Source organism: Danio rerio, chromosome 6 (assembly GCF_049306965.1).
Source record: "Danio rerio strain Tuebingen ecotype United States chromosome 6, GRCz12tu, whole genome shotgun sequence".
NCBI classification, from domain to species: Eukaryota; Metazoa; Chordata; class Actinopteri; order Cypriniformes; family Danionidae; genus Danio; species Danio rerio.
The window spans coordinates 40212708-40229821 of NC_133181.1; the positions used below are offsets into that span (position 1 = coordinate 40212708).

General features: G+C 36.1%; 1 protein-coding gene across 1 annotated transcript in view; it reads left to right on the plus strand.

The window, feature by feature from the left end:
* The first annotated feature begins 742 nt into the window (after positions 1-742).
* cyfip1 (cytoplasmic FMR1 interacting protein 1) overlaps positions 743-17114 on the plus strand; it is a 75291-nt gene continuing 58919 nt past the window's right edge. The window contains 3 exon segments of the mRNA NM_212759.1: positions 743-828; positions 14063-14183; positions 14946-15035. Of these exon segments, the coding sequence (NP_997924.1) occupies positions 14067-14183; positions 14946-15035 (207 nt within the window). The 5' untranslated portion in view covers positions 743-828; positions 14063-14066.

Below are 17114 nucleotides of genomic sequence, written 5' to 3' on the forward strand. Positions count from 1 at the left end.
AGGAGGACACCGGCGCCCAAAAACATGCTACACCCAAAACAGGCTAAATAGGAGTTTTGTGCAGGATCGGGAGTGAAGGTATCTTCTGAATTTGAGGAAAAGCGTGGAATGCCCAAACACTGCAGTGATTTGGATGTCAGTGGTTACAGGTTGTCTTCATGTCTTTTGTGTTAAATAAATTAATAAATAAAAGACAAACAGGATTGAAAAATAGTGAATAAAAAGAGAATTTTAAGTTTTGGGTGAACTCTTTAAGTCTTTTAAATAGGTTAAGCTGCTGTGATCAACCCATTGTATTATTTTTTTCAGTGAATATTGAATTACAGAAAGAGCTGCAGTTTATTTTGTATTTTTATATGTATATTTTAAAAGTAACTTCAAAGTAAACAGTAATCTGATTACTTTTTACTTGAAGTAATTAGTAATATAATCAGATTACAGTTTTTCAGTGGTAATCAGTAATTTACCTAACACAGCCTACTACCTACAGTGTGACTACAGTATGCTACTTGTTTCTGAACGCCTCTGATCCTGAACGTCCCCTGCCGGCGGTGTGCGGTAGCGCGGCGCTGGAGTTTCCTGTTGAATGTCCCTGTCGAGCGCAACAGGAACTTCCAGCCCGAGCTGCGCCTGCGACAACATTCACCGCGAGCAGGATTCCTCCGCAAACTCCCTCAAACCTCTCCAAACAGCCGCTCATTACCACCGAAAACACTTTCACCAGTGGACTTCACTCTCTCAGCCGCCTCACGACTGGAAACCCCACCAGAAAATGCATGAATGAACAGTCGAAGCGGATAGTTTTTTTCCTGGAAAACCCAAGTACGGGTGAGTAGAGCGGAGCTTTGACTTACTTTCATTCTGGGTGTTGTCTTTTTTCCTAACGCTTGCTCTCTGGTTATTTACTTCGCTGAATAGTTAGCGTTCGCGTAGTTTTGCTGTTTTACAAGTTGTGTTTTTCGGTGTGTGCATGAGGGAATGGAAAGTCTTGTCGTGTTAAATTCCTTTGAGTTGTTTGAAGTTTCAGGTCGGGTGAGGTGGGCCTGTTCACGCCGCTGCGCGTTTAAAACGCGACGCCACTAGCGAAACACTCCCATTAAAAGTTATCGACGCATTACAAATCTTTTAAGAAATCTAATTTGCTTAAAAGATTCATAGTTTCTTGTTGTTCATAGTATGCTGTAACTTTCAGCTTTGTCCAAACAACTTTTCTCTGTTATGGAACAGAACAGTTTTGTATTTATTTTGAGGTGTTTTTGCAAATTTGAGTAGGGTTTTCGTTCCAATTTTAATTTTTGTTTTATTTTATCTTTTTGTAATGTCATCTATCTATCTATCTATCTATCTATCTATCTATCTATCTATCTATCTATCTATCTATCTATCTAGACTTGCTTCAGAATCCAAATATCCCCAACAGATTTTTAAAATTGGATAAAACGTATCTGTTTTGAGACAGTTGTTAGATATGAAAATAATAATTAATTATTCAAAACTCTTTTAGAAACATTGTTGGCACATGTTGTTTAAATTAGTAAAAAGATTATTCTAGATAAAACATTTGGAAGAAATTGTTGAAAATACAAATCATCTATAGACAACATGCACTAGATCATCAGTATGACAATGGTTTGTTTAGCACTGGGGTAAAGTTGTTTTTTTTTTGTTCGCACACTTGGCCTTTCTCCTCAATATAATGTCAGAAAAGTATTGTTTGCAAATACAAAACAGTGAAATCATATTACCAGCCAATGACTATCAGAGTACAGCATTGTTCACAGTCAATTAAATAGTGCTAATGTTGTTTTGGTCATATTTACATGAAATTTCAGACCGAATATTTAAAGTACTGTGGTAAACAATATAGAGACCCTGTCACAAGTTGTCACTGTTCAAAAATGAACCAATGTGCGAAAATAAAACCAATTTTAACTCAGTTATTTAAGCAACATTTAAAGGAATCGGTCACCCAAATCTTGAGAAATGATTACAATTGTCCCTCATACGCCATCTGATATTTTAATAACTTTTTTATTTATTTTTATTCTTTATTTTAGTTATTCATAACAGTCTGTGGTGTGACCTTCATTCACATAACGACACACAAGCAAAAACATGAGTAAATGAATAGTAAATGCTCATTTTTGGCTGCACTATGCCTTTAAGGAAAGATTTGCATTGGGTTTCATGCTGGTTAAGCAACTTCTAATCATAGCAATCAACTTAAAGCACTGTAAACTTTCAGCTTGTCTTCTGAAACCCTGCTGGTTTGTTTCCTAGGTGAAGATTAAGACCAAACGTGGATTAAACCGCTCTGTCCGGGGTGCTTCTCCACTGAAAATCCCTTTAGAGTTAGAGCTTAGGCTTAGTCTATGTCTGTAAACTAACTCTTTAGTGTCATTCCTCTCACATAGTCTGTAAATCCAGCTCTTTTCTGCTCTGAATGTATTGAAGACAGCTAAAGAAAGGAAATGTCTTCACTGGCTGGAGGTCAGTGGGATTGTTGAAAGTTCAGGCTGGAGGTTCATCAGCCCACACCCTTTTGAGATGAAGATAATGATGCTTTTAGGAAGTCATTTGTTCCTCTGTGGTAGCCCGAGTTGGTTTTATGATCCAGCAGATTGTTGAGAACAAATTCAACCATTTTATGTGCTGTCAGTAACTTACAATGAACCACAGTTCATCCGTTTTTAGGGTATACTCGCATTAGGTACAGTTTCCTTGAACCGTGCCGAAGTGCCATTGTCCCCCCTCCCCTCTCCCTCAACAGTCTGCACTCACACTGCATCTTTACATTCCGAACCTGAGCACGCTCACATCATCGATAATGCGACTGCCCATTTTAACAAAAGAGAAGCTCTCTTGCTCAGCACAGTGGACATTGCTTTAGCTATATCAGTTGGTACGCAGTGGCACGCAGTCAAATATTTTGCCAAACAGATCCATCACTTTTGACGCTCATCAATTCAATCATAGTCATCGCACTGCAGGTTTGCTGAAGGTGGCAACTGACTTGCAGTGAGGGGTATGCATCTATAATAAACCATGACAGTTCTCGTTCATTAAAAAGTAAGAATGATTAATAAATTCATATGAAACAGTCCCTTAAAAGTGACGTCAGGTCTTCAGATTTGGGCTCATGCAGGCTTTGCAGTCACACTACAAGCATACCATGCTAAAACCTAACTGAACCATGCTTTGGCACTTCCAACTGCACCAGTGCCGGCCAACTGATTCTTGCCTGAACCTGATTCGGAGCACTCACACTTGTCAAACAACCCGGGAAACAAGCCTGGGTATGGTTTGGATAGCATAGTGTGAGTACACCCTTAAGGCTGATTTATACTTCTGTGTCAAACACCGGCGTATGCTACGGCGCTAACGCATAGCCCTTTGCCGTGGCCATCGCCGTCACTGACGTGCACCTCTCAAAAAATGTAACTACACATCGCAACAACGCGTAGCGCAAGCTCTGTGATTGGTCTGCTTGGTAGCGCTGACGAGTCAGGGTGGGACCAAGAGCCGCGCGAATGGCGCGAACCCATTTACAAGTGTCCCGTGAAGGTGCTCCGGATGGAAAGTTTTGTTTTGTTTACCTCATAGTTAAAGTTACTGCACGTACGCCGGTTGCTGCCTCAAAATGAGCGAGTTTGAGCCACTTATACATCCCGGAAGTGTTCAGGAAAAGCAAAACAGCAGCGAAGAAACTCGACACAGAGAAACATTTACACCTCACTGCCAACTAGCGTTTCGGAAGTGTTAATGCAGACCAACAGAGACAGCGCGCAGAAGTATAAATGCACAGCCACGCGCGTTGCCTGCGCCGTGGGTTACGCCGGGAAGAAAACACTAGCCTTTGGGCAAAAATTAATTTTTTTGGATCTTGACTTCTTGACTGTGGAACAGAAAGGTATTCGCTTTTTCTTCACTAAATTCTTTAAACACTTTTTCTGCAAAATGGGTAGTTTTGAATAAATGTTTAGAAAATGAATTGGTGCCTAGGTTTATTTTTACATTTTTTAAGCAACGCCAATAAAATGGCTCTAGACCCTAAACATGGCTGAACTAATACTTATAATTTTTATTTTTTATTTATTTTTTGCTATTCTGGGGTATGCTAACAAAACAGCTTCAAATTTCTTCAGTTATTTAAAAATAAAAAACAAGCGTCAGCTAGGCATGGGACCATAACCATTTTTAAGGGTTTACTGTGGTTTGGAAAAGTCAAGGTTTTAAAACCATCAAAATTTATAACCATACCATTCCTAAGGTATATGTTTTTATTTATTAACTTTATATATATATATACATATATATATATATATATATATATATATATATATATATATATATATATATATATATATATATATATAAATAACTTTATATATTTATATTATATATAATAGACTGTTAATGTATTCACACAGCTAAATGAACAAGTTTTTAAAGTATTCTCCATGTGATGGTATGTGTGAAAACCAGTACACAGACACAAACACAGATTTGTTGCTGTATCCCGGAGGGGACTCTCATATATTCAGTAGTTACCTTACAGGAAAAGCAAAACAACAGCGCCATAACCCAACTTTCTGTATGCATTCAGGTTTAAGTCCCCACCAGGATATAAAAAAAGTACACACACACGCAGACTCATCTTGGTCCAATTTCTGCACCCTTCATCTCTAAATATTTTCACTGTCAAAATGTGTTTGTGCTCTTTAGTAATGTTATGAACATGTTTTAATCTCCTTACTTAAGCGTTTGTCAAAATGTCTGTTGTTTTTTGCTGTCTTCAGTATTTAGTTGCTATTTTTGTTTAATCCCCGTTTCTTTTCTAATTGTGAAACTGTAGCAATGGTTCAGTGTTGACACCTTTAGTTTATAATATACTGTGCACACTGGTCTGATTATGGAAATAGACTTTCTCATAAGCATAAAAAAGTGTTAAAGCATAAAAAAAAGTGTTGAAAGATCCAGTCATGCTTTAGTTAGTAAGAAATCACAAGTTTATTTGTAAACACTTGCTAATGTTTTTGTCCTATACATATATGATTTGGCTTATGTGTGCATTTCTCAAGTATGTTTAGAGTATGTTGCAAAAGTTGCATTTGTTAAAGCTGTTTGCATTTTTGTTGCGACAGCACACCAGTGCATAATGATGCTGTGGAATATTAGTGTGTGTGTGCCACCACCTCTGCTGCCAATGAGTGGAAAAAAGCATGTGTGAAGATATGAGAATTTCAAGGAGGAAGACACGTGTGTAGCAGGTGTTGAATCTGCAGAGTGTTGCACATCGTGCAAAAACACCTTTATCATGCAGCTGGAGCTTAGGTCATGTTTTGGCATGACCAATTCATATCCATCAGCAGCACAAGTTAAACTCTTCTTCTAGGTGTGTATAAAAGAGTCACTGTACTGACTGGAGCATAGGGGTGATGTGCTGAAGAGCATTGTTAACTTCATTGTGATTGTGATGTTTTTGATATTTTAGAAACTCTGACCAGAACTTTTATTGGTCTGTTTGACTTAAAACTGCAGCTTAAGTGTCTTTGCTTGCTTTTCATGTTTTAACATCTCTTATTATCTGCACAATGCCTTAAGTACAGGAGACAGTCCAACATCTAGACACATTGATTTTCAATATCCAGTGTAGGGCTGCACAATATACAGCAGGAAAAATAAGTGTTGAACACGTCACCATTTTTCTCAGAAAACATATTTCTAAAGGTGCAGCTGACTTGACATCTTGCCCAGATTTTAATGTAAAATAAAGAAATCCATATGCAAAGAAAACAAATCTTATTAGTTTTGCAAATTAAGTTGTGCATCATAAAAAGGGAAGACATAGGGAAAAATGTATTGAACACATGAAGAAAGTGAGGTGTAGAAGGGCAGTGAAAGCCCAGACAGCAGCTGAAATCTCTCAGTAGTTATTCAGCAACCCTCTCTGCCCTTCGTCAGTGTAAATTAATATTAGCTGCTTCAGTCTAACATCTACATTATGAGGATGATGATCACGACGACACCATGCAGGGTGGATTCTTCAGCAAGACAATGATCCAAAACACAACCAAGGAAACTCTCAAATGCTTTCAGAGAAAGAAAATCAAGATGTAGAATGGCCCAGTTAATCACCTGACTTGAATCCAATAGAAAATACCAATTAAAGATCAGATTCGATTAGATTTAATCTGATTTTTAAACTCTGTTAAAGTCTGTGGAAAAGCTGTTTTTTATCAACATCTGGCTCAATCTCATGTCATCAGCTCTTTTAGAAATATTATTCCCAGTAAAAAACTTGACGATTCAATACTTATTTTCCCTGTTGTATCTCAAAATTATTGTAATTGTGATAATGTTACATGCAATATATGTTCACAGATGTGTGATAAACCACATTTATTTTATGCATTTTTTGTTTATCTGAACTTAACCAAATCAGATGGGGCCTTACTACCTTTATCCCTACCTCCCCAGTTGCTTTGCTATTAGTTGGAGCAGCCCAAAGGTGAACCTAAAGCTGACAATAAATACTAATGGCGGGAGTTAAAACAAGATGCATAAGGATTTAAGGACTAAATGTTTGCACACTGACAGTCTGAATTAGATCTATAAAATATCATTTACCTGTTAATCTCAATTTTTATTACATCATTTAAAAACAGCAAGTGAAGAAAATGTTATAAGTAATGTGCTTTTTTATAGCACATTTATTGTGTATGACCATACACCCAAAGAGCTTTACAGTCATTGGGGGTCTCTCCATACTACCACTAAATTGTAAAAAAATATATTGTTATGGCGATACTCTACAACCAAATTGCATATTTTTTCAGTACTGTGCAGCCCTAGTCCAGTGTAACTATAATTGAGTAGATTAAGCAGTCTTAAACAGGCTTGTGTAGTGACCATCAAGTCTGGTTTTCTTTACAGCTGTTACAGCACTAACAAGAAAAAATATTTTTGCCAAATCTTGCTTTAAGAATTGAGTGTGGTGAGACTAAAAGACAGCTTACTGCAACATAACAACAGGCAGCATGCAAATACAAACATTTTACTAGTTAATCTGAAGGGATTTTGGGGGGAGGCAGTGCATTATAGAAAATCAAAAGCATACAACCCAGCTGACCGACACAATCTTATTCATGAGGTTCGTGTAAATCTCTAAAGTGAATCAGAAATGTGCAGCACAACCAGTTAGGGCTGCACATTATTGGAAAATTCTATTTGAAATTAGTCTATTGTAAAATCTGACATTGCGATATATTGTATTTCCGCGATGTACATTGTAATGTAAATGCAGCTTTATTTTGAAAGAATTCTTCACTTTAGATGGATTAGGATGATTTGGTAGGGGGGTGAATCTCGAATAATATAAACAAATACCTTACAAGCATAGATAAATACAATATAGCAGAAATAAACGTGAAATATAGTTTTCTGGAGAGTCCAACAGTATTCGACTACAGATATTGAGCACTCAACATCTTTATTATAAATAATGTAATCTTTATTATTCATTATAATTATTCATTATAATTTGTGGTGGCCAGATGTTTTAATCGGTTGAAATGTTCACACCGTCACAGGCCTTAAAGAGATTGTTTACCCTAAAATGAAATTTAACCCACTTTATTCAACCTTCACTTGTTTCAATCATTTATGAGTTATTAAAAATATCTTTTTTTGTGTTTAACGTAAAAAAGAAACTCATAAACATATTAAACAAGTGAAGAGTGAAAATAAAATGGAAAGTAAAGTAATTTTTTTATGTGAACTATACTGGATCTCAGAAAATGCATGCAGATAAACTTTTACTCCATTGTAATTAAACTCTGCTGATTGTAATCAATTATAATCCCAACTCAACATCGCATATCCTGTGATGTGTTGCGGTTGCTCACATTCTAATGTAGATGCTGAAATGATATACCGTGCTGCCCTACTACCAGTGTAGTCTGATTCTCGTTTAAATCGATTCTTTGGTTCGTTTAAAGTGAATCAAAAATTGTGAAATGTGCATCACATCTAGTGAGAAACACTTTGCATCACTATAATTGCTAACAGTTTGTGATCTTTAATCTCAATCTAGCAAAAACACTTCCTGTAAAAGTGCATCTGTATGGCAGTGCTTGATGGTGACCTGCCCCACTGAAAATAATCAGGCATGTGTAGAACTTCAAGGACGTGACGAGGCTTGTAAAAGCATGTGAAATGATTGTGGTCTCTCTTAACGACACTGCATTGCGTTTAACTGGAGTGGTCGAAACACATCATTCTCTATGACTAGACCACTATTTTGCCTAATGATCGGGGTTACTGCCAGAGAGTAATCAGAAAAGATTTCTCATTGCATGTCAGCATGTGTTTTTCTTAAGACATGTCGTCTAAGAAGTCTTCACAGCTCTAATAGCAAAGAGGAACAATGTTCAGCTTTCTTGAGACTACTTCCCTTTTATTTTAAAGCGATTTAAAAACAAAACACTTCAAGATTTTTGAAAGAAACCTGAACGTATGCATTGTGATTTATTCCCAATCCATCTAAATTGTATTATAACCATTCAAACCTTTAGTGAACCGGATTAATTCAACAGCTACTGTACGTGTTCAGCTTTGCAAGTTAAAACCACTGCATGAAACTGTCTTTTCTTGTTGTCCACAGTCTCTTACCCACTTCCTTTTTGACTTTTTTTTACTAACCTGTATGGTTTTCTGGTGTTTTAAACCTACGGCAATAAGTGTGCTGTTTAAGGTGAATTATTTTGTCCAGTTTGGTTGCATGGATGAGCATGGTATGAATATTTATCTTGACCATTCAAAAAGGCTAGAAGTTGATGTTGTTGTAGTGCCTCATGAAGTAATGCCAGCTGCTGTTCGAGCGCACATTCATACTGTAAATTCTTTCACACTGTCTCAGCTCATGAGAGGGTGTGGTAATCCTGTGATGTCACTTCTGAGTCACTCTTTTTTTTTTTTGCACTGATCTCAGTTCATTGTCGGAGGCCAGATTATTGAGAAATACAGGTTTCTGTTTAGGTTTGATTACAAATAGGGCTTAATGTTGGCAAAAATATAAATCATATTTATTGCATTTTGAGGTTGCAATCACAAAGATTTACTCTTAAACCGGTGTGCTACTACAAGATGTTTGTGTTGATGTAAATACATACCTCATTCTCATGTTCTAGCTTTATTTATCTTTAATAATAATAATTAAAAAACATGTCATCATTTTTCGCTGAAAACATTTAGCTAAAAGTGCTGCTGTCTTTTTTTCCCCAGATGTATAACAACCAAAGAAATCCATATATGCAAGGAAAACAAATTTAATAGTTTACAAATTAAATTATGTGTAGGCCTATGTGGAATCTGTGTGCAGAGAAATCTAGTCTATTTATTTACTTGTGTAAATGTGTTTAAATTTATATTCAATTTTAAAATGAATTTCAGTAATAGAATTGACTGGTATGAAAATGTTCATATGATTTATGAACATAATAATTTACAGTACACTTTGCAAAGTAATACTTTGTAATACACCTGACTCCAATCCAATAAAAACTAAAGATCAGATTTGATAGACAAGACCCATAGAACCGTCAAGATTTTTACACTCTGTTGATATCTGTGATAAACCCACACCTGAACAATGACTTCATTTTCCCTATGAGAGGAGTCTTTAAGCTGCCATTACCAAAAAAAAGCCTTCTATATAAAGTATTAATGAAAAAATGGAATAAAAAATATATAGTACCCATTTTTTCCCAGAGATAGGTTGCGGCTGGAAGGGTGTCCGCTGCGTAAAAACATTATGGATAAGTTGGCGGTTCATTCCGCTGTGGCGAACCCGGATTGATAAAGGGATAAAGCTGAAAAGAAAATGAATAAATGAATGAACTACTCATTTTGTGTGTGTGGAGGGGTGTCCTCACATTATCAAAATGCTATACAATATTAATGTTTTTCAAATTATTGTATCAAAGTTGCACATTTCAGTATTGTGACAACCCAATTAGGGCTGCATAATTGTTATTAATTTAGATTTTTTTAGTAATGGTCTGCAATTTCCAAAAAGCATCGGTACACTGTTATGGACTCATATTGGTTTGTCAGCCATTTATTGTAAATTGTAATACTAATGAGTTGATTTTGTCTTAATAGATCTATTAAAAGAGTCCTAAAATGGTTTTTGCATTGGTCAGAACATGAAATATTTTGTGTTTTTTTTTGGTGTTCAATTGAATTTTAAAATGCATCGTTTGATTTTTTTTTGACAGATTTTTGTTTTTATTTTAGTCTAACATCAGAATTCATTCTCCCTTTCATTTTCCAGATTTAAATGCTCAGGAGTGTGGGATTTCAAGTTTCACCACTTTGTTTATAAGTAGATCTGCTCATTTGTTTCCTTCATGAAGTCAGTCTACAAGTGGCTTTTACTCATCTCATCTCATTACACGGTGTTTGAAGGTCAACATGTTTTTAATTCAATGGGTGTGATTTTTCAGTACAGCTGCTCAGTCAAAAGCTCTAGGCAGAAGCAGCTGTCAGTGTGTGTCAGTGTGTGTCAGTGTGTGTCAGTGTGTGTCAGTGTGTGTGTGTGTGTGTGTGTGTGTGTGTGTGTGTGCGTGTGTGTGTTCGTGTCTAACCTCTCTGTTTCTCCAGAGACTTTCTCTGTTCTTCATGATAGACTGCAGAGGCCTGCTCTCTTTCCGGGTCGAGTATCTCCTTCTGCTTTTTTTCCAGTTAGTTCCTCACACTCTGTTAACTCCCTACACCATGCTCCACCATGGTCAGGTGAAGAGTCTCTGTGTTGTTTTTGTTTTGATTCTTCTCTCTTTGTTCATCGTCACTTTAATGGAAGCTTTAACGTTTAATTAACGGTAATTCAAACACGCTAACATGCATTTCACGCTAAATGCATTTCAGACCCTTATGGCGCCTGTATTTAGCATCATCCAGTTGTGAACAGGTTAGCAGAAATGGATCTTATTATCAGATTTAAACTGAAATAAAAGAATGTGCAGTTTTTAATCTGAGGTTTAGGATTGCTTTTCTCTACAAAGACCACAGTAGCCCATCTCCACTTCCTCAGGCCTGCAGCTTGTTTCCTGTTTTGATGACCCTCAGTTGTCCTGTCAGCCATAGCATTAATTCAGTCGTGTGAAAGTGTTTGCCCCTAACTGATTTCCTATTGTTTTGAAAGTTCGTCAAAGATAACACAAGTAAACACATCATGCAGTTTTTAAATGGCTTAATGTTTTTATTATAAAGTGAAAACAAAGTCCAAAACTTCATAACCCTGTGTGAAAAAGTGGCGAAAAAAATGGAACAGTGGAGAACCTTCCCAAGAATGGCAGTCCAACCAAATTTACCACAAGAGAGCAGTGACAACTCGTCCAAGAGGTCACAAAAGAGCCCATAACAACATGCAAGCATCACTTGCCTCAGTTAAGGTGTTCATGAGTTCACCATTAAAAAGAGACTGAACAAAATGGTTTGCATGGTAAGAGTTAAAAGATGAAAACCACTGCTGAGCAAAAATAACATAAAAGCTAGTCTCAGCTTTGCCAGAAACATCTTGATGATCCTTAAGACTTTTGAGAACATACTCTGTGGACTAACGAGACAAAAATTGAACTTTTTGGAAGATGTGTGTCTCATTATGTATGGTATAAAAGTAGCATCGCAATTTAGTAAAAGAAAGTCATATCAAAAAATTAAATGTGATGGTGGTAGTGTGGTGATCTGTTTTATTGCTTCAGAACCTGGAAGACTTCCTGTGATAAATAGAACCATGAATTCTGCTGTGTACCAAAATATCCTGTACGAGAATGTCCGACCATCTGTTAGTGATTCCAGCTGAAGCAAACTTGGGTTCTGCAGCAAGACAATTATCCAAAGCACACCAGCAAGTCAATTTCTGAATAGCTGGAGAAAAACTAAATGAAGTATTTGGAGTGGCCTAGTCAAAGTCCTGACCTGAAACCGAATGACATGCTTTGGCATGACCTTTAAAAGGCAGTTTATGCTTAAACCCTCCAATGTGGCTCAATCACAAGAATTCTGCAGTGATGAATGGGCCAGAATTCCTCCACAGTGCTGTAACAGAGTCATTTAAAGTTATTAAAAACTCTTGATTGCAGTTGTTGTTGCTAAGGGTGACTTTAGGGGATTTAGGGGGCAAATGCTTTTTCACACAGGACTATGTCATTTAGAAATTTGGTTTCCCTTAATAAAAATGTTCATTTCAAAACTGCATGATGCGTTTACGTGCATTATCTTTGACTAATATTTAAACTTGTTTGATGATCTGAAACATTAAAGTGTGACTTACATGCAAAGAAAAGAAGAAATCAGTAAGGGGCAAACACTTTTTTTCACACCATTGTGTGTGTGTATATACAGAAGTTTAACAGCCATTTACCATGACAAACAGATGCATTTTGCAGTAGTAGTTGGAAAATTCTGTCAAATCACTGCCAACATGAATGGCCCTTTATAAGGAAAGAGATTTGTTGCATAGTGAATTAGGACATGATTATGAGATTTTAAGAGGAAATAAGAGGCAGAGGGCACTTTCTTTCTGACAGCAGATTCTGTGAGGTGTGAAAATGTTGCCTGTAGTTGCGACAAGGTTTTTCCTGTTGCTCGTTTTGAGGTTATATTTTATTTCCCTGCTGACTATTAAACCATTTGTTTGTGTTTGCTCTGTTTCCATGGTTTCCTTTAGTTTTGGTAATACTTGCTATCTGTGGTATCAAAGGTGTTTAGAGTGGCAACCATATTTTGCACAGTGCCTCTTATTGAGGATAACTTTGGTTTGTCATTTGATAGTTTTAAAGACTTTATTAGTGACTTCATTAATCTTGCTAATGTGATTTTAAAATTAATAAAATGTCCCACACATTAACAGCAATGAATATAAAATTTGATTGTGGACATACTAAACTACTGTTAAACAGTGCATGACTGACTGTGCACTTAAAATGTTAGGAAGGCTTCAGTTATTTTATTACAAACTTAGTAAAAAATGCACACACATTGTTTTCACATAAAAAAAATGGCTTTATTATCAGCATTAAAGTAAACGTAGTATTTGTCAGGAATACTGTAAGCCTGAGAACATGCTTGACCTGAACATCTACTTTAAAAGTGATGAATCAATCAAAATATCAACCCCAGTTTTGCTGCTCACTACAATTTGATAATATTACCATTTTTTTACACATAAACATTAAATCTGAGAAAATTAGGGATGTCCAGATCCGATCACGTGATCGAAAATCGGACCAGTTCATGCAGTTTCAGACTCTTATATACATATGGAGTCATTCAAACTATATAGGTATATATATTTATATTCTCATTATTTTTGAACACATCTATAGTTATGCGGTGACAGACCTCTTTCTTGACTTCAGACAGAAACAGCTACACGTATGGCATGACATCACTTTTGTTGCAGAGACGCTATTGGGTAAATGCTGGAAAAGTAGAACACAGAAGCAGCATGAAGCGTAAAGTGCGAGTATGTCTGCGGTCTGGGGGTATTATAAACTTGATGATGACAACATTTCCATAGCAAACTGTGAGATATGTAACCTTGGCATTGCCTGCCAGGTATTTTATGTTGATCTGCTATTTGTTTTTATAGTAGATTTTTTTCATATGAACTGTTGCACTAAAGTTCAAAAGTGAAGAATTGTTGTTATTCATTACTTGATTGTTCAAGCTACCTCACAGAAGTGCTCTGTTTGTTAACAGACTTGTTGAATGTTAAAATAAGGTGAATTAAATAAAATAAAGAAGGAATGTCCTGGATCTGTTTCTTTGCTCTTCTTTATTCTTTTATTATGCATTATAGAAGTATCGGATCGGGTTTCACTATCTTTAGATACTCAAAATCAAATGACTCAGACTCGAGTGATTGGGAAATTGGGACATCCCTAGTGAAAATTACTTAATTTTTTCTTATTTCTAAGATGACGACTGGTTTCACTGCTTGAAGTCTTGCATGCCATGTCTCACATGTGTTTTTTGTATGTGTGTTTTCTTCTAGAGCAATGGCGTCCACAGTGACTCTGGAAGATGCTCTGTCCAATGTGGACTTGCTGGAGGAGCTGCCACTTCCAGATCAGCAGCCCTGCATCGAGCCTCTGCCCTCCTCACTCATTTACCAGGCAAGAGCAACCCTTCTTCTGTATCTGCAATACATTTTAGAATATTATACACTAGGGCTGCACTATATATCGTTTGAGCATTGATATCGCAATATGTGCGTCCGCAATAGTCACATCGCAAGATGTGGAGTGTTGAGTTAGGATTATAGTTACCACAGGTCAAAAACACATGAGATTTGTGGAGTCACTGCAAAGTCTAACCATTATAGAGTGAAAATTTAACAGATTTAAAAGCAAATTTGAACATTTTAAGCGTTTAATGAATTAAGAGAACATGAAGAGCATGGAGAAGTTTAAAAACAGATATATTTTATGGAACTATTTAAATGGTGAAGACTACACAATGCTCTTTTCAAATTTGATTATTCAATTTATGTACCTGAATACTGTTAGACTCTGCCCAGAAAACCCTAAAGCGCTCTTTATTTCACTTTAACATTTGCTCCTTTGTGTTTATTTATGACGGTAGTTTGTTTATTTTGCATATATATTTTTTAATGTTTATTATAAGTATACCAGAATTGACAAAATAGATTTATATTTCGCCCCCATACAAAATTATCCCAATCAATCTAACGTAATGACTTTCCAATTAAAGATATTTAAGTCATGTGGTGAAATTATACTTATATCATAATATATATCGCAGGGAAAAAAATGTCGCAATGTAAAATTTTTTCCAGTATCGTGCAGCCCAATTATACACCCTAAAAACACAACACAGTGCTTGCATAACCATGCTGCTCTTTTTGCCACCCTCAGCCCAACTTCAACACCAACTTTGAGGACCGCAATGCGTTTGTGACCGGCATCGCCCGTTACATCGAACAGGCCACCGTCCACTCCAGCATGGTAAGATCCTCTCAGTGTTTCCACAAAACAGAGCAGCTTGTTCTACTCCACCTTCATTGGCTACACTTAAACTTCGACTCCATCACAGCTCTGTAAAGCTGACCCCGACTGTCCCAACCAGTCCATCAAGCCAGCCCTCTGGAAGCCCTGCTAAAGGAGTCTGTCAAGGGCTTCAATGGATTCAGGAGGGCCCATTAGAATCACTCATTGTCCACTTTCACCGCGCTCATTACAGGAGTCTGGCCAAGCGAACTGGGCTGCTCTGAATGCTTTTTGTGTTGAATGTGAACTGCTGTGTGCTCTATTACTGAGAGGTAATAGCTGTCAGCGACTGTTTGGCATCAGTGAGAAGATAGAAGGAGTGTGGTGCTAAATAGTCGCAGTGAGGTGTTTTTTTTTTATTTTTTTGGAAACTCTAGAGGAGATTTTCTTCTAAGTTCCTTTGAGGGTTTTTAAGATTAAGTGGGTTAATCTGTTCTTTGGGATTGCATTCAACATGCAATAAAGGTCTATTGTTGAATCTTTATTTGTATGTTTACAAGGGCTGGGTGATAAAGCAGTATCTGTATTTATCAGCGGTACATCTTTATTAATAACAATAGAAAAGACTGTTTAATGTATTGCTTGTTAGTTTCATCTTAATGCATTAAACTTGCATGGACAACTCTCAGTTTTGTGCCAGCACTGGATTATGTAGAGCTCATCATCATGTGTATTGATAAAGAAACGTGCCACAAATGATGACCAGTTACAATTTGGTTTGCTCTGAAGTGGGGTGGGTGAAATAGCTTCAAAATAATGTCACCAAATTTAAGGAATATTTGCTGTAACATTTATGGCGTTTTAGAACAAAGCATGGAACAATGTTTTATTGGTTATTTAAGTGGGCAGGCATTTATCAGTTCCAATAATGAGAAATGAATTTGGCCAATTGGGTGATATAATGCGTGTAATTACAGTAAATGAGAACCATGCATAAAACTGTTGAAACTCAATGAACATTTAATGTACATAAATATAAATGCAATTTAGTTAAAAGTGTTTCATTTGAGGATTCACTTACAGGTTCCTAATAGTCACAAACAAGGTCATAATGGGCTATATGCACCGCTAGTGTTTTTCAGCCATCCATAAACTTTCTAATCAAAAGGCTAGTATGGCTACTTTCAATTTTAAAGTTCCTACAGCATTTATAATGTACTTGAATTGAAATATAATCAGATAAACACTTATGCATTCATTTAGTTGTTTAAGCATAAATTGAGATGCAAGACAAGCATTTCAGGAGGAGCAGGTTAGCACAGAAACTCCATTAAAAATAACTTCAAAGGCAGTGAAGATCATTATTTAAAAAAAAAAACATCAGATTACATCTTAGGTGAGATGATTTTATAATGGAACAACTGAAATTATATGAGCTGGCGTAGCGACAATAATAAGTCCCTGTGCATATGCCCTATTAATAATTAATATCACAATATAACTTTTTAGCATGAAAAAATGTATACTAGGTTATAATGGACCATATAATATCGCTCAACTCTGAAGGTTAGGTTCCACCATTGCTCCATGATGAGAATCCACAAGCATATGTGAAAATTGTAAAAGCGCTATTCAAATAAAACTGAATTGAATTGAAAATAAATTATTATTGTTTAATAAATATGTATTATGCGATGCGGAAATTACAGACACTATAGCAGAATCCAGTGCTAAAAACTAAAGTAGCTGCATACAGGCATGGGACAATAACCATTTTCAGGAAGTCAAGGTTTTAAAACGGATAAAATTTTCTACTGTTTCTACTTTTTTTTTTTTTTTAGGACAACAATATCTCCAGCAGAAAAGATGTCTAAAAAGATACTGTTTTAAATTGTAGTAAAATCAGTGTTTTTGACAGCAGAAGTTAATGATACATTTTTTAGCTTGACTTGTTCACTGATCCAAAATATTTTAAATGTTTTTCAAAATAAAATATATTGCATTCAATGGGGGGAAACGTTTTTTTTTTTTTTTTTCCCAAAACATTTAAAAAGAATATATTTTAGAACAGTATTCACAATACCGAGATACTGTGAT